This window comes from Bos javanicus, chromosome 19, assembly GCF_032452875.1.
Source record: "Bos javanicus breed banteng chromosome 19, ARS-OSU_banteng_1.0, whole genome shotgun sequence".
Classification (NCBI taxonomy): domain Eukaryota; kingdom Metazoa; phylum Chordata; class Mammalia; order Artiodactyla; family Bovidae; genus Bos; species Bos javanicus.
The window spans coordinates 36501832-36525752 of record NC_083886.1 but is presented as its reverse complement, the minus strand read 5'-3'; the positions used below and the strand labels follow the sequence as shown (position 1 = coordinate 36525752).

At 50.5% G+C, this 23921-nt stretch overlaps 1 protein-coding gene across 2 annotated transcripts; it reads right to left on the bottom strand.

Moving 5' to 3' along the window:
• Positions 1-217: 217 nt before the first annotated feature.
• TNFRSF13B (TNF receptor superfamily member 13B) lies at positions 218-23309 on the bottom strand. Of its 2 annotated transcripts, XM_061391305.1 has the most exons (6): positions 22848-23309; positions 10168-10305; positions 7602-7847; positions 1096-1281; positions 451-714; positions 218-318 (listed from the first exon to the last, which is right to left on the bottom strand). In XM_061391305.1, exons 1-5 carry the CDS (start codon positions 22906-22908, stop codon positions 464-466), a joined length of 882 nt encoding a protein of 293 aa, XP_061247289.1. In that variant the 5' UTR covers positions 22909-23309; the 3' UTR covers positions 218-318; positions 451-463. The 2 variants fall into 2 exon arrangements, with proteins under 2 accessions (XP_061247289.1, XP_061247290.1); XM_061391306.1 differs by lacking the exon at positions 10168-10305 and having other exon boundaries at positions 22848-23306.
• Positions 23310-23921: the final 612 nt, after the last annotated feature.

Genomic DNA, 23921 nt, shown 5'->3' with positions numbered 1-23921 from the left:
TGCCTTCCCGAGGAGACACGGAAGGGAATGGGTTTTGTGAGACTGATGCAAGCTGGTACAGCCCTAGTGCCCCATGTGTCGGCCACATGCAGAGCCCGCCACCTCTGTCCACATGTGATCTCAGATCCGCGGAGACCAGGCTTGGAACCCAGGGGCAGCAGGAGCCGTGAAACTGGGTGGTCACCACAGGGAGACACGACCCAAACCAGGACAGTGAGGAACGGGCAGTGTGGGAGGTTTTATTTCCGCGAAGGGGCCCCGGGGCTGAGTCCAGCAGGGGCGGTGCCTTTACCGCAGGTGCGTTGAGGTGACGGTGACCTACAGTGGAGACCTGGGGTCAAGAACGGGGTCCCTGGCCCTTTTCCCCAGCTCTTCTCCCCTCCGCCCCATCACCTCTTCCTCCCCTTCTGCCCACCCCCGTCCCCCACTTCTCTCCCTCTGCCCCCTCACCATTCCCCCAGGTTCACGTAGCCAGGCCTCCTTCCTGCGCTGGTGTGTATACCACCTCGATCCCGCCGTTCACAGCGCGCACGCAGGGTTGCCCGGCTGCGCTCTGGCCCTGGCGAGCCCTCCTCCCTGTGCGCTCGGACCCAGGTGTCGGGGGCGCGCCTGCGCTCTCCTGGGTGGGCGCCCTGCACTCCGGGAAGCAGAAGCTACATGTCTCCACCGGCTCGGGCGGCGTCCCTGCCACGCAGCCGGCTTCCATCCAGTGATCTGTGCAGGGAGGAGAGGGCGTTGGCCTCGGCGCGGACCCCTCCTCCTTCACCCTCTCCCCCAGGCAGCCCAGCCACGCCCTCCCCTTTCGCAGGGGCGGATGTGCAGGTGCGGGCCTTACAGTCCCAAATCGCCAGGGGACCCACCACCTCCAGTTTTAGCGCTGTGGGCCCCGCACCCCCACCCCACCCCATACGTCCACCCACCCTTCCTCAAGCCCCTGCTCTTCTCGCCTTGATGTTTGACCTGGTTCATCTAGTCTGAGTGGGTGCTGCACCGACCAGCCCCAGGCCTCCCCAGGAGGAGCTGCCTGGCGCTGTCCACTTAGAAACGGGGCAGGGCCAGAACAGAGAGATGCCTGGGACCCCAGTGAACACTCACCCTTGGAAGTCTTGGCCTGCGTGGGACACGGCCCTGGGCGGGTCGGGAAGGAGACCTGGACCCCCCTCCTCTTGAGGAAGCAGGCCACGGCCAGCAGGAAGCAACAGACGATGGCACAGAGACATAGGCCCAGCGTGCTGTAGACCAGGGCCAGCTGGTCAGCGCTCAGCTTCAGCCCTGCAGGCGCTGCCGGACAAGGCCGGGGTGAGAATGAGAAGGGCCTCCCTGAGGCAGTTCTCCTCAGGGAGCAGCCCCTCCTCCTCCATGCTCGCTCTTGCCCTGTCAGCCCAACGCAAGCTCTGTGGTTACCCTTCACCCCCTTGGAGGGTCAGGCTCAGCCTGCTCCCACCCCGGCCTGGAGCAGCCTCTGAGATGGTGGAGCTGGACACCGTTTTTGTTGTCTCGTCTCCTTTGGCGTGTGACTTGCGGCAGTACCAGAGGTGGCTGGGTGAACAGGGAGATAGCTATCCAGGGAGGGTGTGTGTCTGTCTGACCTGGGGGCACAAGCTTCGAGAGAGAGACAGTGCAATTGCTTCTGAGTTCGGGGGGCAGGGGTAAAGCCGGGGGCCCTCCCTGAGCCGGGAGACTCAGGGGTAGTCCATGGCTACATAGCTGTAAAGCGGAGGAGGCAGGGGTTCAGTGTGTTTGCAGGGTTGTGCAGCCGCTGCCTGTGTGCCTGGGGGCGGGCCCAGCACCGCACCCATCGTGGTGACCCCCCTCTCCCAGGCTCCACTAGGCTGTCTCTGCACCAGTTCTGGCCACCGACAGACCCTTGCAGCACGGGGCCTTTGTGTCAGCCCCTCAGTGTGTTTCCGAAGCTCAGGCCCGTGGTCACGTGTGTCATTTGTCTGTCCACAGGGAACACTGATGTGGTGTCAAGCTTGCAGGTTTCCACGTGGACCTTGTGTTCACTCTCATGGACGCATCCCGGGGGTGGAGTGCGGGGCAGATGGCAGCTCTGTGTTGAGCTGTTTGACGAGCCTGAGGTTTTCGACAGTGGTTGCACCGTCTTATGGTCCATCTTGCAGGAAACAAAACTGAGCCTCAGAATCCCAATTGCAGAGCTGCAATCAGTGGCAGGCCTGATGGACGCCAGGCCAGGGCCGGGCCAGCCACACACATGCATGATGAGCGTGGACACTGGTCCTCTTCCTTACACACACTCCCGAGAGAGAGCTGTATAAAATGACTGCTGGCCTGTGCTGCCTTGATGTTTACAGAGCTCTGAGCGGGCTGGTGTCGCCACCTCAGGCCAGCAGTGCTGACCAGAGCTCAGAGAGGCCGTGGGTGGGGGAGGGAAAGCAAAGACCCTGAGTGAGGCTACAGATCTGGAGGCCGAGATCCTGAGACGTGAGAGGATCTAGGGAGAGGTCACAGGGTGTACAGAACCAGGTGACACCATGTTTCCCAGCTCCCAGGTCTCCCCGTCTGCTCCTACACACCCCAGGATAAAGGGAAACCATCAGGCCGGCTGGACAAGCCTTCCCGTCAGAGGCAGAATTACCAGCCACCAGCGTCTATTCTCTGACGCTGCTCAGTACACAGGACCGCCAGGTCAATTCACAACCACACGTCTGCATATTTCAGGTGTTTTCAGCGTGAATTCCAACGCTCAGACTGACTGGAGACTGGCTGCTGGCATTCGGAAATGGTTCCTGATTTCCGCCCTCAGGTCAGGCTGGGCTGGGCCCCCCGTTGTGCCCAGCAGAACGTAGCCAGGGTGACACAGGGCCTGGCTTGTGCCCCGAGGAGGCCTGTCAGCTGCTGCTCTGCTTTCTTGTGTGCCCTGAGCCTCCATGTGAGAAGCCGGCTGAAGAAGCCCCATAGAGGGTGTCCCCCTTGAACTAGAACGAGGAGAAGCATGGTTCAGTCACCGCAGCATCAGAGCCAAGCCTCTAGGTGACTCCATCCACAGCACCATCCACTTGCCATGGTGACCCTCGGCGCCATCAGCAGGAACCTGCCCTCCAAGCCCCCCGAGCCCCTTCCTCTCCCTGCCCAGACCCCCAGAACCAGAAGTGAGAACAGGGGTGGTCTCCTGCTATTTGAGAGTTCAGCTGCTTTCAGATGCCACACTAGACAACCTGAGCAGGGACCCTGCTTCTGAAAGGCAGGTTCTGCCTTCTTTCTGTCCCTTGGCCCAGACCGAGATCTGGGGCTTCCCAGGGAAATGGAACTAGTTCCTGCCTGACCCCCCTGGCCCCTGCCCATGCCTCACAGAGGCCCTGGCCCGAAGAAGAAGTGCAGTTAAAACCGCAGAACATGTCACCTTCCAGCTGCACCCAGGCTGGAGACGCAGGCATGCTTTCAGAGTCTCCCAGACTCTGCACTATCACTTCCGGTGACGTGGATGCAGTCCTTGACTGAGGACCAGCTGCATGATGGATACTGAGATGGGCCGGACCTCAGGGGCAGACAGTGAGGAGGGAGGGGAAGGCGGGCACTTGGGGTACAGCCTGGGATGAGATGTGCTTCGATGGGAACACCTGGGAATTGACAACCCCGCCTCCAGCAGGCGTTGCTTCTGGGGAGAGTGCCCCAAACCTCGGTCTTAATGCCTTTTCTCTCCCATCACAACTCATGCATGTCACCCCTTCCAGACAGGAAAGAGCGGGGAGCCTGCTGGCTGCCAGATGGGAGGACAGGGTCCCCGCCTCTGCTCTGCTTCCTGTGCTCAGTCACCAAGCCATTCAGGTCTGCAGCTTGGTTACTGCCCTGTCTCGGCCCTAGTGACCTGGCCCTGGGATGGAGCGGTCTGGCCCGGTGCCTCTGTCTGCTGACCCCAGGCCCAGGGACTTGTGTCTGAAAAGGACTTGACCTCCGTGCTTGCCTGAGAACCAGGCTGGCAGGCGCAGTTCTGAGCACTGCCACCAGGGGCAGTGCTGGGTTCATTTCCAAGCAGGTTTTCCAGGAATCAATGCAAAGACATAGAGGAAAACAATAAAATGGGAAAGACTAGAGATCTCTTCAAGAAAATTAGAGATACCACAGGAATATTTCATACAAAGATGGGCACAATAAAGGACAGAAACAGTATAGACTTAACAGAAGCAAAAGATATTAAGAAGAGGTGGCAAGAATACACAGAACTATACAAAAAAATCTTAATGACCCAGATAACCATGATGGTGTGATCACTCACCTAGAGCCAGACATCCTGGAGTGTGAAGTCAAGTGGGCCTTAGGAAGCATCACTATGAACAAAGTTAGTGGAGGTGATGAAATTCCAGCTGAGCAATTTCAGATCCTAAAATATGATACTGTGAAAGTGCTGCACTCAATATGCCAGCAAATTTGGAAAACTCAGCAGTCGCCACAGTACTGGAATAGGTCAGTTTTCATTCCAATCCCAAAGAAAAGCAATGCCAAAGAATGTTCAAACTACCACACAATTGCACTCATCTCACACAGTAGCAAAGTAATGCTCAAAATGCTCCAAGCTAGGCTTCAACAGCACATGAACCAAGAAATTTCAGATGTTCAATCTGGATTTAGAAAAGGCAGAGGAACCAGAGATAAAATTGCCAACATCCGTTAGATCATCGAAAAGGCAAGAGAATTTCAGAAAAACATCTGCTTTATTGACTACGCCAAAGCCTTTCACTGTGTGGATTACAACAAACTGTGGAAAATTCTTAAAGAGGTGGGAATACCAGACCACTTGACCTATCTCCTGAGAAATATGTATGCAAGTCAAGAAGCAACAGTTAGAAATAGAAATGGACTGGTTCCAAATCGGGAAAGGAGTACATCAAGGCTGCATATTGTCACCCTGCTTATTTAACTTATATGCAGAGTACCTCATGCAAATTACCAGGTTGGATGAAGCACAAGCTAGAATCAAGATTGTTGGGAGAAATATCAATAACCTCAGATATGCGGGTGACACCATTCTTACGGCAGAAAGCAAAGAAGAACTAAAGAACATCTTGATGAAAGTGAAAGAGGTGAAAAAGTTGGCTTAAAACTCAACATTCAGGAAACTAAGATCATGGCATCCAGTCCCATCACTTCATGGCAAATAGATGGGGAAACAATGGAAACCGTGAGAGACTTTATTTTTGGGGCTCTAAAATCACTGCAGATGGTGACTGCAGCCATGGAATTAAAAGATGCTTGCTCCTTGGAAGAAAAGCTATGACCAACCTAGACAGCATATTAAAAAGCAGAGACATTACTTTACCAACAAAGGTCCATCTAGTCAAAGCTATGGTTTTTCCAGTAGTCATATATGGATGTGAGATTTGGACTATAAGGAAAGCTGAGCAAAGAATTGATGCTTTTGAACTGTGGTATTGGAGAAGACTCTTGAGAGTCCCTTGGACTGCAAGGAGATCAAACCAGTCCGTCGTAAAGGAAATCAGTCCTGGATATTCATTGGAAGGACTGATGCTGAAGCTGAAACTCCAATACTTTGGCCACCTGATGCAAAGAACCGACTCATTGGAAAAGACCCTGATGCTGAGAAAGACTGAAGCCAGGAGGAGAAGGGGACGACAGAGGATAAGACGGTTGGATGGCATCACCGACGCAGTGGACATGAGTTTCTGTAGGTTCCAGGAGTCGGTGATGGACAGGGAAGCCTGGCGTGCCGCAGTCCATGGGACTGCCAAGAGTCGAACACAACTCAGCAACTGAACTTTTCATTTGATTTGTTCAACCCTTTACACTTTTTTCAGAACCAGTCTCGCCTGGAAACTGCTGCTGCTGGGCTGGAACTCTGGCCGGCTAGACTGGCAGCGCTGTGACCATCCTGAGGGCCCTAGTGGCTCTGGTTCGGCTGGTGGCCAAGGGAGGACAGGATTTGAGCCTGGGCCCACGGCCACTGGTGCTCATGATCAGGTCTGCCTTCTGGGGGAATGGGGCAGACACTTCGCCTCCATGCTATTGGCTGCCGCCGGACCCAGTGGAATGTTTGGCCAGCATCCCTGCAGCCCTGGCCCAGCAAGCGGGCAGGCTGGGGAGGAGTGAGGTAGGTGCACAAGGCTGTCTGCACCTCTTCCCTGGCTTCAGGCCTGGGGGCAGCCCTCGCAGTGGTGACGTCACATGTGGCAGTGGCGGGGATGGGAAAAGAAAACACTCCATGCCCCAAGAGAAGCAAAAAGCCAGGGACGAGACTGACCACCAGGCTACCATGCCACTGTGCCCCTAAGGAGCCCCCTAGGTGGGCACCCCCCACACACATGTGACCTGATTTGTGAGAAAGGAGCCTTTGTGGATGTGACCAAGTTAAGGGTCTGGGGAACTTCCCTGCTGGTCCAGTGGTTAAGAATCTGCTTTGCAGTGCAGGGGACAGGGGTTCGATCCCTGGGCCGGGAAGTTCTCACATGCCATGGAGTACCTAAGCCCATGTGCCACAACTACTGAAGCCCGTGCACCACAGCTAGACAGCAGCCCACAAGTCACCACGAGAGAAAACCTGCTGGCAGCAGCAGAGACCTAGTGCAGCTGAAAATAAATAAATAAAGTTGGGGAAAAAAGAATCCATCTTACAATGCAGGGGGCGAGGGTTCAGTCCCTGTTTGAGGAACTAAGATCCCACGTGCCACAGAGCTGTTAAGCCTGAGAGCTGCAGCTACTGAGCCCTGAAAGAGCCTGCATGAGGCAGGGAAGATCCTGTGTGCCACAATGGAGATCCGATGCAACCAAAACAAAACTTCTTTTAAAAAATGTAAGGATCTGGAGGTGAGGCCACCTTGGATGAGGGTGGCCCTGAATTCAGTGACAAGTATCCTTAGAAAGAGGAAGACAGACCCACAGAGAAGCCCCGTGAAGACAGAGACAGGAGGGAAGTGGCCACAGGTGTGGACGCCTGGAGCCCCAGCCCAGCTAAGCTTGCACTGTTGCCATCAAACAAAGGAATGGCCTTTCCCAGAGATGTGGAGTGGGCCGAGGTGGGGGTTGGCAGGGTGCGGAGTGAGTTGGGGGGCAGGATGTGGGGAGCAGGAGGGGATGGAAAGAGGTCAGCTCCGCTGTGTGACCATCCTCCACGCCCCACCCCACCCCCCCCTCAGGACCCAGGGCCTGGACTCAGCACCTTCTGTTTACAGTCCTTGCAGCCCAGCTCTGGCCTCACCTGCACACACACGTGTTGGGACACAGTGGGACACATGTAAGTCCCAGACCTCCAGAGGGACACGGTGTAGGGCAGACATGGGCTGTAGGCCCTGATGAGTCTCCGTTTCTCTGAATGGGACTGGGGGTCTTGCTCACAAGTTGGCTGTGTTGGTCACTCGTGGCCCTGTGTTCTGAGAGCTCATTCAGGGTTGTCAGGAGACTCCCAACTGTCTGGTCTTTTTTTCTTCTGCTTCTTTCTTCTTGCCCACAGCCTTCTGTAAACTTTGCCTAGTTTTTCTTCCTGTGATGACCACCCCACAGTCTGGCTTCTGGTTATTTGCATGGACTGGACTCCTGCTTCGCAGCCCCTCCTTATTGAGGCCTGGTGCCTGCCTTCCACCCACTTGGACTGTGAACAAAGCGCAGGCCAAACACAGCAGGTAGCTTACCTGGACCCGCATCCAAGCCTCTGTGCTCTGGCACCTGGTGCCTCCCCAGGGTGTCTGCTCGGGTCGGGGCCTCTCCGGCCCGCTGTCTCCTGACCTCTGGTAGGAGGCTCACTTGGCTCCTCAGCGTCTTCTCACAGTAGTGTGTGCACTGCTTGGGGTGACGTCCGCAGATGGAGGCACAGCTGACGCAGTCCCTCAGGAGCAGGTCATAATACCTGCCTTGCTCTTGGCGGCAACTGAGTGACTCTGGGAGACAGAGATCAGTGATGTTACTGGGGGACGGACACACACAGGACCTGCCGGTCTGGCCTCAAAGGGCATCCCAGTGAAAAAAAATCCTAGTCCAGTTCCCCAAAAGCAATTCCAGAGTAATCCCAGTCCTTTTCCATGTGCAAACACTAGATGGTACCTTGTCCACTGTGTACTGTTAAGCTGCACTGCGTGTGTTTTGATGTGTAGTATTTTTTTCTATATCTAGTTTAAAATGTTATTTTTCATTAGTATTTGTTCTTTCCTCTACATATTATTTAAAAGTACATTTCCTAGTACTAACCATATAAGGATTTTCTAGTTATATTTTACCATTGATATCTAAGTTATTACATTGTCACAGGAGTTCTTGGTTGGATTTTTCAAATCTCATAAAGGAGAAGCATATCTCTTATAAATACAAGGAATGGAGAAGGAAGCCAGCATACCCTTTGGTGAGTTGGGGAGGGGCCTGGACAGGAGGTGGGAAAGCTTGAACGACAGTGTTCTTCCTGTCCTAATAATAAATGAGAGTCACAGGAGCTCAAACATGTATCACTACCAGGGGCAGAAGCGAAGCAAAACGAAGGCCATCCACACTTGCTCAGAGAGCAGTGCTGAGTGCGTTACAGACCTGCCTTTTTGCAGGGCGGGTCTCCTTTGTCTCTAAGGAGGATTCTGTTCCTATGGAACTGTGACCTGGAGGCAAATTTGCAGGCAGTACCAGAAGCCAGACCTTGAAGCTACTCAGGCTTGGGGCACCCTCATCCCCACTTCACGTGGCACCTGGGCCTCTCTGTGACTCAGTCTCCTGTTTTCCAGGAGAGGGATAATCACAATATAATATGGTCATTTCTTACAGTTGCTATGAGGATCTGAAGTCCCTGACACATAGGGAATAATGCTAAAGGTTTAAGTAGAATATTCACCACGCCTCTTTGCAATGCAGACATGCCAGCCCTTGTGTCCTTTTCAAAGTAGAGAACAAGACCAGGGAGGCATAGATCTGGGACCTCCCCTTGCCCTGCCCTGGCCCTGGCCCCCCAACCCCAGCACAGGGGGAGTTAGCCTAGTGGTGGCCTTGTCTGAGGGTTGCCATGACCTCCTAGCCTCCTCGGGTCCCCCATATGCCTGTGTAGGTGACAGCTCCGCAGGCTACCGCCCTCACTGCCAGACCTCACAGACTCCCCACTGGGCCTCAGCGTTTCTGCTGTGTTTTCCGGGTCTCGTGCCTTTGTCCACACTGGTCCCTTCTCAGGGGGCGCCCTTGCCCCTCATCCGGCCTCCACATCCTCAGCCTTCAGTGATCAATCTCAGGTGGTGCGTCCTGCAAGGAAACCTCCACGCTCCTCAGCGCATCAGCCACGGTACTTTATGGTTCATCTTTTAACCATGAAATGTAGTCATTTCCATTCCTCTTTCCACGGTTTGTCGGTCGACATAATGAATGACCACCTCACTAAAGGATAGTGGCCCAGAGTCATGGTGTTGGTGTCAGAGAGTCATTTTTCAAACCCTATCTCTTCCACTATTATGCTGTGTGTTCTTGGGCAAGTCACTTAGCCTCTCTGATCCCTACTCTGCCAGTATTTTATGAAGCCCTGTGTGTCAGGCACTGTGCTAGGCTTAAGAAAGGAATTGAGCCCACAGACTAGTGCTTGAGACACACGTAAAACAAACCCACAGGAAAGAACATGATACAAGTCATGATGAGTTCCATCAGGCAAGCAAAATACATTTGTCAAGACAATCAGAATATGGCATGAGTGTAGACGATGTTAAAGAATTACTTCTGGGAGTGATAAAATGTTGAGTTTGTATTTTGAAGGCCTATGTATTAAGGATTCATGATCCACTATTCACAGGTAAAACGATAAAGTTCTTGGATTTACTTTAAAATACACAAGTTAAAACAATGATTGGGGACCGAAAAAGCAGTATTTCTAAAGCTGCTGATGGGTAGACGGGTTTGTCACGCTGTTCTCTCTGTTTGATAACTTCTATAGTAAAAAGACTCAGAAAGAAGTGCAAGCAGAGAACGTAGAAGGAGGGCCCACTCTCCATCCGGCAGTCAGAGAAGAGCTCTGACTTGGTGCTGAGACCTCAAGGTCAGGCAGGAGGGAGCCCTGGTTAAATATCCCTGTGCAAAGGCCCTGAGGCAGGAAGGAACAGGGCACCCCGGGGAAGCTGCAAGCTGGCAGAAGGGTCGAGAGGCAGAGGGTCCCACACTGTCTGTCCTCCTCCACCCCCCTCAGGCCCCATGTGTGAGGAGTAGAGGCTGCTCGCCTGCAGCGAGGGCCTGGGCCCCAGAACTCACTGCAGAAGGCCGCACAGGTGCGCGGAATCTGGCTGCTGCAGATGGGTTTGCAGGAGACGCAGGTGTTCAGCAGCGAGTCCCAGTACTGCTCTTCGGGGCAGGGCTCCATGGCCACCCCCCGCCGCGGGCCCTGTGGGGCTGAGAGGCGGAAGCGTGAGGGCAGCTGGAGGCCGGAGCCCAGGCGGCCTCCCACTCTGTGAGTGGAGGGGAACAGACAAAGCTGGCCTCCTCCCCAGCAACGCTCGCTGGGCAGCCGGGACTCGCCACACTGAGCCTCGGTTTCCCAGCCAGGACTCGCTGGTTCGGAGGCCCCTCCCGAGACAGCGCGCCTTGCTCGGCCCTGTTCTCTGCCCTTGCGGGCGAGCGCCTTCACGGGGTCCTTGCGTGCGCTGGTCCCTCCGCGTACGATGCTCTTCCTGCTCCGCGGCTGCTCACTTCCTCCTGACCCGTCGGATCTGTTTCAACTTCGTTCCCACGGGGAAGCCTTTCTGACACCCTGTCCTCGCCCCACCTCTGCATGTACTCCCGTCACTGACCTCACGTCCCTGATGTCTTCCGGGTAACCAGCAGTGCCTGGCAGGCACAGGCGCTACTTGTTTGCTGCTGGGTCCCCAGGATCTCAGTGGTGCCTCGGACATCACTAGGTGCTCATTAAATGAATGAATTAGAAAGAAAAGCAGACCGAGCCAGTGCCTAGCAAACAGCAGGCACTCAATAAATGTCCTTTTGTGTCCCTTCTGCTGAGACACACGGTGACACATCTCAAAAGCACAGCCTGACAAACCTATCCATGTGTGCACACCTATGCCACAGCCACCGTGTCAAGGTGGTGAATGTTTCTTGCCCCCTGGTGACTCTCGTGGGCCCCCCACCCAACACCTGCTCCCAGTGGTGACTCCTGGTCTGAGCTTGAGAACTACAGGCCCGCAGGATGCTGGCACCGCCCAGTCTTGAACTTCTGTGTATGGTTCTTTGGCTCCACAAGGCGCCTGGGACTTATCCCAGCTGGTCCTGTGTTGCTGAGTCTTTTCAATTTCTGTCTGATTTCATGGCATTTGCATCCGCAACAACTTCTCTTAAACATATCATGAGGTTTTTGCTTATTCTTTAATGAAAAACCACCAAGAAAAGACCAATGGCTCCCACTTGACTTGGCAGCTTAAGCACCGGGGCTTATCTTCCTTCCCTCCTGAAACCAAACTGAAAGGACAGGGAAAGAGAGTTGTCCTCGGGGTCTTCCCTGGTGACTCTGGTAAAGAATCCACTTGCCAACGCAATAGAGGTTCGATCCCTGATCCAGGAGGGTCCTACATGCTGCGGAGTAGCTAAGCCCGTGCACCACAACTATTGAGCCTGCGCTGTAGAGTCCGGGAGCCACAACTGCCGAAGCCCGAGTGTCTTTGAGCCTGTGCTCCACTCGAGCTCATTCTCCACGATGAGAATCCCAAGCACCACAACTAGGAAGTAGCCCCCGCTCAGCGCAACTAGAGAAAAGCCTATACAGCAACGAAGACCCAGCACAGCCAAATAAAAGAATAAATAAATAATTTTTTTAAAATATAGTCATCCTCAAGAGTAGAATGAAGAAGTAGCTGCAGCAGGGGATAAATGACAGCAACATCTTGGAAGACGGAAAGCAGGTGGCCTGGGGTGACTGGCTTCAGGTGATGTCTCTCTCTTTTGAAGTTCACAGGGGAAGAAGCAGAACTGGGTCACCGAACCTTAGGACGCTCCTAGAGCTGGAGGCTCTGGTGCCTCTGACAGCCAGGATGGAGTGCAGAACCATGGAATAGGGTTGGGGGAAATTTACACAAAGAGGGCTTGACCCCAGGCAGGTGATGGCCCCTCACCCACCCAAGCAGGAGGTTGGGGGTCACCTCAGACACAACTGAGGGTAGCTTTGAGGTCCACTGTTCCCCTAGCCCATACCTCAGAAGTGTCATGGCTAGGCCTGTAAAAATGCATCCTTCCCCATTCTGCAAATGGCAGAAAACCAGCAGACTTGGCTCTGGAAAAACTGACCCTGGGACAAAGCAAGCACAGGAAACCCACCCCAAGACAATAGAGACAATGCAGGGAACAGAGGAAAACTAAGAGACAATCAGCAGACATCCTCAGAAAGAGAACTTATGCATCCATGAAAAAGATAATGTGCTACTTTTATTTTAGTTAGGATCTTAGTTCCCCAACCAGGAATCAAACCCAGGCCCTTGGGAGTGAAAACACGGACTCCTAACTACGGATGCCAAGGAGTTCTCAATAATGTGCTACTTTTAAAGAATAATATGCATAGAACAAATAAGAATGACTAGAAGTTTAAAAATATAATAGCTAGAATCAAAACATCTATAGAAGGGTTATAAGATGTAATTAAAGAAACATCCCAGAAAATAGAGAAAAGATATGAAAATATGGAATTATTTCAGGAGATATAAATGTTGACCAATGGCAGTTTCAAAGACATGTTTGAAAGACATTAGCCTCCAGATTCAAAGAACCAATCAGGTCTCCTGCACAATAAGTTCTCTCAAACCGATACCCATCATCGTGAAATTCAGAAGCAACAGAGACTTGGGGAAAATCTTTGTCGGGTCACTGGCTGACTGCAGAGATGAACAGAAACTTTGGTGACCACACACAAGGAATACATACTTTACAAAAATAGTTTGGAAAAGTCACAGACTCCAGCTCTCAACAACAACAGCAAAATCAGCAATCCCTGAGGAATGAGGGAATTAAATTTCCAGAGTTACCACAACATAATGCTCAAAATATTCAGTTCTCCAAAAAAGTACAGAACTTGCAAAGAAACCGGAAAATATGGCACATTCACAGAGGAGAGAAAAAAAAAGAATTTGACAGAAACCATCCCTGGGGAAACCTAGACATTGTAAATACTATTCAAAGATCTTAGATCTACTGTCTTAAATGTGTTCCATGAGCTAAAGGAAACCATGGACAGAAAACTTAAGGAAATCAGCAAAAGGATGTATGAACAAAATGAGGATATGAATAAACAGAGCAATTGTAAAAAAGGAACCAAAATACCCTTCAGTAGATGACCTGATAGATAAACTGTGGCTCATCCAAACAATGGAATTTATTCAGCACTAGTAAGAAGTGAGCTCTCAAGCTATGAAAAGACATGGAGGAACCTTAAATGAATATGACTAAGTGAGAAAAGCCAAGCTAAAAAGTCTACACACTGTGATTCAGCCGTGTTACATCCTGGAAACAGAAGACAAATCAGTGGTTGTCAGGGGTTGAGGGAGGGAGAAAGTTGGAGCAGAGGGTCTATACAGAGCCGTGAGACTCTTCTGGGTGATACTGTCATGGTGGGTGCAAGTCCTTCCTTATACGTTTGTCAGCAGCACCGAGAGTGAACTCTGATGTAAACTGTGGAGTCTGGGTGAAAACGATGTGTTAATGTAGCGATGTGCCACTTTAGTGCAGGATGCTGGTAGTGAGGGAGGCTGTGCTTGTGTGGGGGTAAGGAGTATATGGGACTTCTCTGTAATTTCCACTCAACTTTCCTGTGAACCCCAAACCATTCTCAACATTCCATTAAAAGATGGAAATGAATTCTGGAATTGGGAAGTCCAATACCTGAAATGTAAAGACTCCCCAGAGAGGTTCAGTAGCAGATCAGTAGCCAAAAGAAAGGATCAGTGAGCCTAAAGATAAGACTATTGAACTATTTAGAATGAGAAGCAGAAACAAAGAATGATGAAAAGTAAACAGAACCTGAGGGACTCATGATGCTGCTGCTAAGTCATTTCGGTCCTGTCTGACTCTGTGCGACCCCATAGACGGCAGCCCACCAGCCTTCTCCGACCCTGGGATTCTCCAGGCAAGAACACTGGAGTGGGTTGCCATGTCTTTCTCCAATGCATGAAAGTGGAAAGTGAAAGGGAAGTCGCTCAGTCGTGTCTGACTCTTAGTGACCCCATGGACTGCAGCCTACCAGGCTCCTCCGTCCATGGGAGTTTCCAGGCAAGAGTACTGGAGTGGGTCGCCAGTGGGGTCCATCAAATACACCACTGTATGGAATCATTTGGAATTCCAAACCCCAGAGGGAAGAAATAATGGCTTGAGACTTCCCAAAACTTAGCAAAGACACGTATATACATGTTTGAGAATCTCAGTGGACTCCAAACAGGATAAACTTAGAGACCCGTTTAGACACCCCGTAATGAAATCGTGGAGACCCAAAGACAAGGAGAGAATTGTGAACTATGAAACAACAGCAAAGAAACTAACTCCTCCTCCCTTATTCAAGGAGTCGGACATTTAAGGAAACCTTAGCTGGACTGACTAAGAAAGAAATAGAGGAAACCCAAACTACCAAAATCAGAAACAAAAGTGGGACATTGGTACACATTTTCTAGATTTTAAGAGAGTGCCATTAACTGTTGTGCACCAACCGATTGGGTAATCTAAATAAGTAGACAATTCCTAGAAGCATGCATGTTTAGATCTGAATGTATAGATGTATAGATCTGAATAGACCTATAACAAGTAAGCAGGGTGAATCAGTGATCAGAAACCTTCCGGCAAAAAGCCCAGGACTCAACGGCTTCGCGGGAGAATTCTACCAAACGTTTAAAGAAGAGTTAAAACTAATCCTTCCCATACTGTTGCAAAAAAGTTGAAGAGAGAGCACTTCCCGAGAATGAGTGACCAGTGAATAGGCCAGCATTATACTGATGACAAAGTCTAATAAAGACATTGTCAGAAAAGAAAATTGCAGACCAATATGCCTTATGAATATAGATGTAAAAATTCTCAACAAAATATTAGCCAGTCAAATCCAACAGCATGTTAAAAAAATTATACATTATTAACAAGTAGGATTCATTCCTTCCCAGAATGCAGTGCTATGTTCAAATATGAAAATCAATTGATGTATATTACTACATTACAAGAATGAAGGAAAAAACTACAGGGACATCTCGATGCAGAAAAACCATTTAACAAAATTCAGCACCTTTTCATGATGAAAGCATTCATTAGAGTGTGAATAGATGAGAACCTCCTCTGCATGATAACAGCCATATATGACAAACCCATAGTTGACATCACACTCAATGATGAAAGATTGAAAGCTTCTCTCCTATGACTGTTAACAAAATAAGAATGCCGACTCTTATTACATCAATTCAACATAGTACTGGAAGTTTCAGCTAGAGCAATTAGGCAAGAAAAAGAAATAAATGTATTCAAATTGGAGAGGAGAAAGTAAAATTATCTGTTCATAGATGACATGATCTTATATATAAAATCTCTAATAATTTCAAACACTGAAAACTGTTAAAGATGAAAGCTCAGCAAGGTTGCAAATACAAAATCAACACACAAAAATCAGTTGCATATACATATATTTGCAGTGAATGATCCTAAAAGGAAATTAAGAAAACAAATCTATATACAGAGGCATAAGAATGAGTTAAATGCTTAGAAGTAGGAAGGACTCCCCTAGTGGTCCAGTGGCTAAGACTCCGTGCTCCCAATGCAGGGGACCCAGGTTTGATCCTTGGTCAGGGAACTAGATCCCAGATGCTGCAGCTAAGACCTGGCACAGCCAAATACATATATAAATAAACAAGTAAAAAATACTTAGGAGTGAATTTAACCAAGGTGACAAAAGAAGTATACCCTGAGAACCCGAAAACACTGCTGAAATTAGAGATGATCCAAAAAAAGACATCCCATGTTCATGGGTTAGAAGAGTTAATGTTAAAATGTCAGTACCACCCAAAGTGATCACAGATGCAATATAATCTCTAAGACAATCCCAATGACTTTTTTACACAAATTAAAAAACTCTCCTCCTAAAAATTGCATTTGACCCTGAATAGTCAAAACCACTTTGACTCCGCCACGGGTGTACATGTGTTCCCCATCCTGAACCCCCCTCCCACCTCCCTCCCCATTCCATCCCTCTGGGTCATCCCAGTGCACCAGACCCGAGCACCCTATCTCATGCATTGAACCTGGACTGGCGATTCATTTCACATATGATAATATACATGTTTCAATATGTATACCCGCGGCGGATTCATGTCAATGTATGGCAAAACCAACACAATACAAAAAAGAAAAAAATTTTAAAAAACACCTTGAAGAAGAACAAAGTTGGAGGACTCATACGTCCTGATTTCAAGACTTACTACAAAGCTAAACTAAGCACTGTGTTGATGAAATAAAGACAGATGGTCAGACCTGTGAATAGAATGCATGCACGCATGCTAAGTTGCTTCAGTCATGTCCGACTCTTTGCAACTCCATGAACTGTAGCCTGACATTCTCCGCTGTCCATAGGTTTGTCCAAGCAAGAATACTGGAGTGGGTTGCCATATCCTCCTCCAGGGAATCTTCCCAACCCAGGGATCGAACCCATCTTATGTCTCCTGCATTGGTAGACGGGTTCTTTACCACTAGTGCCAGCTGGGAACCCCAGTGAATAGAACAGAACCTGGAAGTAAGCTCTCCGTCTGCGTACAGTCAATTGATTTTCAACAAATGGATGAGAGGGGAAAGCAGGTCCATTGCAGCCAAGAGGTGCAGGTAGAAATTCTGAGAGTGGTGGTGGAGAACGTCCTGGGACTTGGCAGGAGGCCGAGCGGGAGCTGTAGCTCAGCTAAAATAGGTGGGAAGCGGGAGGAACATCTCCAGTGGAAACGCAACTGCAGATAAGGGAGTCTGGTTGCCCAGTTGAGAGGCTGGATCTACCACGGATCTGGGGGTGAGTTACTGGGGTGAGCTGCACATGGCTTAGCTGTGAACACAGTTTACATCATCATAACGATTGAACACCAGTCAGGGAATAACTCAGACTTTGAATTGTGTCTACTGTAGAACAGTCACTCACCCGTGACCGGGGACACCCTTTGACCACTGTTGTAAACAGGGACTTAAACAGGGACAGGACTTAAGTGACAGGAAGGAAGGAGGGAGAAAAACTGCAGAGGGTTTTGCATCTGGGGCAAATGGCTTAGCTGGCAGCAAAGTGGGCGGTCTATCCCTGAGCATCTGGTGGGCTGGGGGGTCCAAGAGAATTTGAGCAGTTTCATCATTTGGGGCGACACGTGGGAGAATGACAGTGTTTATAGTCTCTCTTTTATGAATCAGGAAGAAGGAGGAAGAGGAGAGGGGAAGGATAAGAAGGAACAGAGAAAGGTGAGGATGACTGTTCCTCCCTGTTCCTCCTGTTGTTAGTTTTGGCCTCCTGTTGGCTCATTCTGAAACCTGATTCGCTGCGTTTCAGCGACAGAATGTGTGTGGGGGCTTGGGGGCAATGCAGCTGAGTCACCACAGTCAGCCTGGGAAAGCTGGTCAGCACCGCCCTGGTTCTCGTACTCTGTAAATTGGACTGTGTGCGCTCCTTTGCAGAGGAGGTTTCCTTAAGGACATGCATGTGACATGCATAGAGTTGACCCAAGACACAGCTGCCAGGTAGTAGTTATTATTTGGATAAAGTGCTTTAAAAACATAATGGATTAATTACAATCATTTCATAATCACCAAACTCGTGCTCCGGACCTGAGAACTGCCCCCAGAACCTCAACTTGTGGCCGAAACACTGTAATTTCCCAAAGACATTTGTCCCTGCAGCTGCCATGTCGCCTGAGGCCTCTGAGATGTCTCAGGTATGCCTTCCTGGATGGCCATGTAGTCTGAGCACCCTCTACCTGGTGGCATTTCTTTCTTTTTAATATTTATTTATTTGGCTGCGCCCGGTCATTGTGGCACTTGGAATCTGCAGACTGTTAGTTGTGGAGTGTGGGATCAAGTTCCCTAAGGAGGGATGGAGCCTGGGCCCCCTGCACTGGGAGTGCAGAGTCTTAGCCACTGGACCACCAGGGATGTCTCAACCTGCTGATGTTTCTTATTTTGAATTGGATATTTGGGGGTGTGGCCATCTGCCTCCTTACACCTTCTCATCTGTCTCTGAGCCCACTCTAGTGGGCATCCATAGTACCGGGCCCAAGCAGGTCCTGAGCAAGTGCTCACAGAGCCATCCTCAGGGAGGACGGGTGGAGTGGGAAGCAGTCCTCGTTCCTGCACTGTGTGTCCACTGATACACTGATTGTGATGCTGCTGAAGAAGAGGAGTGAGGACGCTCTCCCTCTATTGCTCTGGAAAGAATTCTAAGATATATTAAGCGGAAAAACAAACAAAAACCAAGTTCCATAACAGCATGGCTTATAGAGTCCCTTCTTCTCTTTCTTTTTGCAAAAAGGGAGAAAGTTCTAATCTACACTTACGGGTACATACATAAAGAAACACTGTAAGGAAACATAGAAAACCAAAAACAGTGTTTTAAATAAAATACTTAAGAATACATTGAATGAAAGAAGTACAAAATTTGTACATTGAAAAACTACAAAACATTCCTGAAGACCTAGATAAATGGAAAGATATCCCACATTCATAGATGGAAAGACTTAATAGTGGTAAGATAGCAATATTCTTGAAATTATTCTACAGATTCAATGCAATCCCAATCGAATTCCCAGATAGCTTTTCTGCAAAACATGACAAGATGATCCCCTAAAATCATATGGAAATGCAGGAGACTCAGAAGAGCTGAAACACTCTTCAAAGAGAGCAAATTGGGAGGACTCACACTTCCCAATTTCAAAATGTACTACAAACTCACACGATGTGGTGCTGGCATAAGGACAGACGTGGGTCAATTAAATAGAATTTAGAGTCCAAAACTAAAGCCTAGCATTTACAGTCAGTTGGTTTTCAACAAGGGTACCAAGAAGATTCAACAGGAAAAAGTATAGTTTTCAACAGTGCTGAGACAGCTGGATAGCCACTTTCATAAGAGTGAATGTGGACCTCTGGCTCACAGCAGAAAGTAACTCACAGTGGCTCATAGACCTAAATGTAACTAGACAACTTTTAGAAGAAAACAGGAGTAAGTCTTCATGCTTTAGGGCTAGGCAGTGAGACCAGATGCACAAATGATTAAAGAGAAGATTGAGAGATAGGGCTTAATAAAAATTTTAAACTTTTGTGTTTCACAGAACACCATCAAGAAAATAAAAAATAGTTCATGGACTTGGAGGAAATATTTGCAAATTGAGTATCTGATAAGGGATTTGTATCCAGATTATAGGCAAAAACTTTTGCAACTGAATAATGAAAAGACAAATAACCCAGTTTGAAAATGGGTTTGGGAGTTAACGAGACTTTTCCAAAAAGCTGTGTGAATGGCTAATAAGCACATGGGAAGATGCTGAACAGCATTTGTCGTCAGGGAAACAATCAAAACCGAACTGAGCCACCTGCGGGGACGGCACGGACAAGTGTTAGGGAAGGTAGGGAAGAATGGAACCCTTGTGTGTTCATCAGGATCTGGAAAACAGTACAGCCACTTTGGAAGACAGTCTGGCAGTTCCTCAGAATGTTAAACACAGAACGTCCATAGTAATGTAGGAGTGTGTGCTCTGTCATGTCAGACACTTACGACCCCATGGACTAGCCCACGGGGCTCCTCTGTCCATGGAGTTTTCCAGGCAAGAATACTGACGTGGGTTGCCATTCCTCCTCCAGGGGATCTTCCTGACCCAGGGATCGACCCTGTGTCCATTGCATCTCCTGCGTTGCAGGCAGATTCTTTACCACTAGTGCTACCAGGAGCCATAAGAGATGCGCTCCATCCATACAACGGGATGTGACTTGGCCATGAAAAGGTGTGAAGTACTGACACCCTGCCACATGGATGAACCTCAAAGTCATTGTGCTTGTGGAAGAAGCCAGTCATCAAAGAGCACATTCCATTTTTAGAAAATGTCCAAAACAGGCGAATCTAGAGACAGTGGCAGCCTGGGGCTGGGGGTGGGGAGGACTCAGGCGCGATGAAAATGCTCTAAAATTAGATTGCAGAGATGTTGCACAACTCTGTAAATATACTGAAAACACTGAGTTGTAGATTTTAAACTGGTGAACTTTATGTCACGTAAATTCTCTTAACAAAGCTATATATTGCAGAAGAGACAGGAAAACTGGGCAGATGGAGGACCTGAAGGAGAGGAAGGCTGTGTTCTGTACCTTTTATACTTTCTGGGCTCCCAACCTGGGACTGGCATCTATTCATGAAGCAAAGGACCTAAATTAGGGGTTTGGGGTTAGCAGATACACACTGCTGCTGCTGCTGCTAAGTCACCTCAGTCGTGTCCGACTCTGTGCGACCCCATAGACGGCAGCCCACCAGGCTCCCCGTCCCTGGGATTCTCCAGGCAAGAACACTGGAGTGGGTTTCCATTTCCTTCTCCAATACGCTACTTCAGATACAACTAACGAGATAGCAAAAAAACCCAAGATACACACTGCTGCTGCTGCTGCTGCTAAGTCACTTCAGTCGTGTCCGACTCTGTGCGAGCCCATAGACGGCAGCCCACCAGGCTCCCCCGTCCCTAGGATTCTCCAGGCAAGAACACTGGAGTGGGTTTCCATTTCCTTCTCCAAAACGCTACTTCAGATACAACTAATGAGACAGCAAAAAACTCAAGATACACACTACTATGTATAAAATAAACAACAAGATCCTACTCTATAGCACAGGGAACTATATTCAGTATCCTGTAATATCCACGGTCGTTTTGCTATACAGCAGTAATTAACACAAACATTGTAAATCAATTATACATTAGTTAAAAAAAAAAGCCAAAGGGCCAAACAGAATTGAAGGCAGACTCCTGATGGTCCTTCCTTCATTTGGGGAGAAGGGAGGGGACACCAGCCACCCCCCAGCCCTCTGGGAGGTGATGGCTGGTGGACAGAGGTAGATGGGAGCCTCCTAGACCCACTCACGGTCGAGAGGCACTGAGCCACTGGGCCAGATGACAGCCGCCCGGCTGACCAAAGGGCGTTGTCCCTGCCCACCCCTCCTCCACCCCCGGGACCTACGTAAGGTTCCAGAACCATCCTCAGCCCCAAAGAAGGTCAGGAGACACCCGAGATTGATCCTGGCCGGCGGGATAGGGAAAGAGGGAGGGCTCTTGCAGGCCTGGGCTCCCCTGCGCCCCAGCCGTCTGCCGTCTCCCTCACTCGCCTGGCCTTGTAGGCATTGGACGGAGAAAGGCCCCTGTGGTCAAGTTAGTTTGAAAAATGCTGGGCTAAGAAAAGTCAGAGTTTAGTTTTGTTGTTTCCAACTGCAGTCCTTCTCAGAGCCTTCGCCTATGGCCCTTCAGATGGGGCTCTGGCGGGTTCAGGGCCCGGCTGCGTTTTCTCAGGGATATCTGGTAGGGCAGAGGCAGACCTTTGTTTTACAACCGAGGGATAGGAGCCCAGAGAGGTGAAGGGGCTCCTCCAGGGTGAGAATCTTAACCCCCGGCCAGGCATCAAACCCGATCCCCTGCATTGGGAGGGGAAGACTTAACCACCGGACCACCTGGGAAGTCCCACCCCTTACTCTTGTAGAATATCTCTACTTTCTTTAATGTCCTTTGGGGTTTTACCACTTCTCAAACAGGTGGGTTAGATCATTTAAAATGTTTTTTTCCCAGGAAAATACACAGGCTTTCCTAAGGAGTCATAATTAGCAACACAGTGAGTCAGTGCACTACAGAAGCAAGGCCCGACTCTGCTGCTCCTGCGGGCTCTGGCAGTGCCAGGCCCAGGTCTGGCAGGCTCCTGACTTGTGGACCTGAGGGGTCCACCCTGTGTCGAAGCGACCCCTGGTCCCCGCCTGGTCCAGCTCTCTCAGAAGTCTCGTATATTCGAGCCTGTAGCTGGGGACACGTCTTGGGATGTGGCTGCTCCCCACAAAGAGAATCACAGAAGGGCTGTGCTCCTAGCCTGGCATGTGAGGATGGAACAGCCTCGCCCTGTGCTCCTAGCCTGGCATGTGAGGATGGAACAGCCTGGCCCTGCACAGCGAGGGACCTGGGTGCTGCCTTCTGCTTTGGCCTTTGAACAAAGCTTCAAAACCTCCCCTGATAAAAATTCTACAGGATAAATGATCTGGTTTCTTCAATTAAAGAAAAGCAGCAAGGGAAAACATGAGGCATGATGGGAATGTTCTAGATTATAACATGTAACCAGAAGGATGGCGACTGGGTCCTGACTTGAACAAACCAGCTGGAAAAGACACAAGACAGCCAGGAAGTGTGAACGCAGGCACTCGGTGACACTGAGGAACCATTCTTTGCAGAAGTCGTCCTGGCATGAGGGCCTTTGGGGTTTTGTTTTTAAGAGAGAGATCCGGAGGTATTTACAGATCAAAACTGTGATGATCTTTGAAGGCCCCGGCAGGGCCCAGCGGTCCTGGAAAGCACACGCTGGGCCATGTCTGTGGGAGGCTCCTTAAGCTCTCCTACTTTTGCATGTGTCGACTTCAACAGAATAGAATTCTATGTCAATAGAATGTCTTAAAAATGTCCTGGCCCACCCGGCTCTGGGTCCTGGGCAGTAGAGGGACTTCCTGCCCATGTGGCTGACCCTCCGGCCTCGTGGCTGCTCCCCTGGAAAGCAAGGCCAGCCCCCACCCTGCGCCCCCAGTCTCTGGGCACTCCACGTGCAGGGGGGGTAGGAAGCCCCAGGGGGCCCCGAGCTCATCCATCTTCCGTAGGTGCCATTCCCTCTGCACCCCCAAGGCCACACGGAGCCCCCAGCCAAACCCCCTCGTCCCCTCCCCTCCCCGCACCGCCTTCCCGGCTACTTACTCGGCTCCTCCTGGCCTGCCAGGCCGCGGCCACCTTGCCCTCTCCGGCCCAGGCCACTCATTACTCAGGACGTTTATTCTTAGCCCAGATTTGGTTAGTGCCCGGCTGCACTTCCTGGGTTTTCCCCCCACCTATAGGATGTAAATCAGCGGCTCCCTCCTGCCGCACCTGCGCCGTCTGTCTAGGCCAAGGGGGTGGACTCGCCTGACGCTCCAGGAGCCCTGAGTGCTCTCTACCGAGCCCCTGGGTGCACTGCACATGCCAGGCTGCAGCAGGTGGCCCAGCCCTCTTTCTCAGCAACCTTGTTCTCTTTCATTGCTCGGTCATCTCCTCCTCTTCCTTCTTCAGGCCCACCTCCTTCAGGAAGTCATCCCTGACTGCCCCCAGGCCAGGTGAATTATGATTCTCTGTGCTTCCCGACCCCTGACCTGACTCCCAGCAGAGCAGTCGTGAGGCTGAACTAGAGGCGGACAGACTGGGCTGGGGTCTTGGCTCAGCCACATCCCAGCAGGAAGCCTTGGTGGCAATTTAGTACTTAACTTATCTGTGCCTCCATTTCCCCTTCTGTGAAGTGTGTGTAAAGGCAGCCCCTGGTTCACAGGTCACAGGTGGTGATGAGAAGGGGCTGAGTGCACCGTCAGGCCTCAGGGTGGTTCTCAGGGCTCAACGTCTGGGACGAGCACTGCGGCCCCTGTCAGCGTCACTTTTCACCCCCCCGGATGACAAAGTCTTAAATGTGCTGGCCTGGAGAGTGGAGGAAATCTGGGGAGGCACGAGCCCTGGCCCGTGGGAGAGAGTGTGTTGGTACCTCTGATGTGGATGTCCACATCAGGTAACATGGAGAACCTACGCCTGCCCCATGAGCCAGGAGCTCTTCTCCAGGGGCCACAGGCACCCACGGAGCATGCCCAGCAGAGCACAGTTGTGGAAACGGTGCCAGTACCCATGAGGCAGCAATGGCCAAGCACACAAGGCTCACAGGCACAGCCTGGAACACAACACAGCCATCATGAACAGTGAGACAAGTCTGTACCCGGGAATGTGGAGAGATTGTTAAGACTGATGGTCGAATAA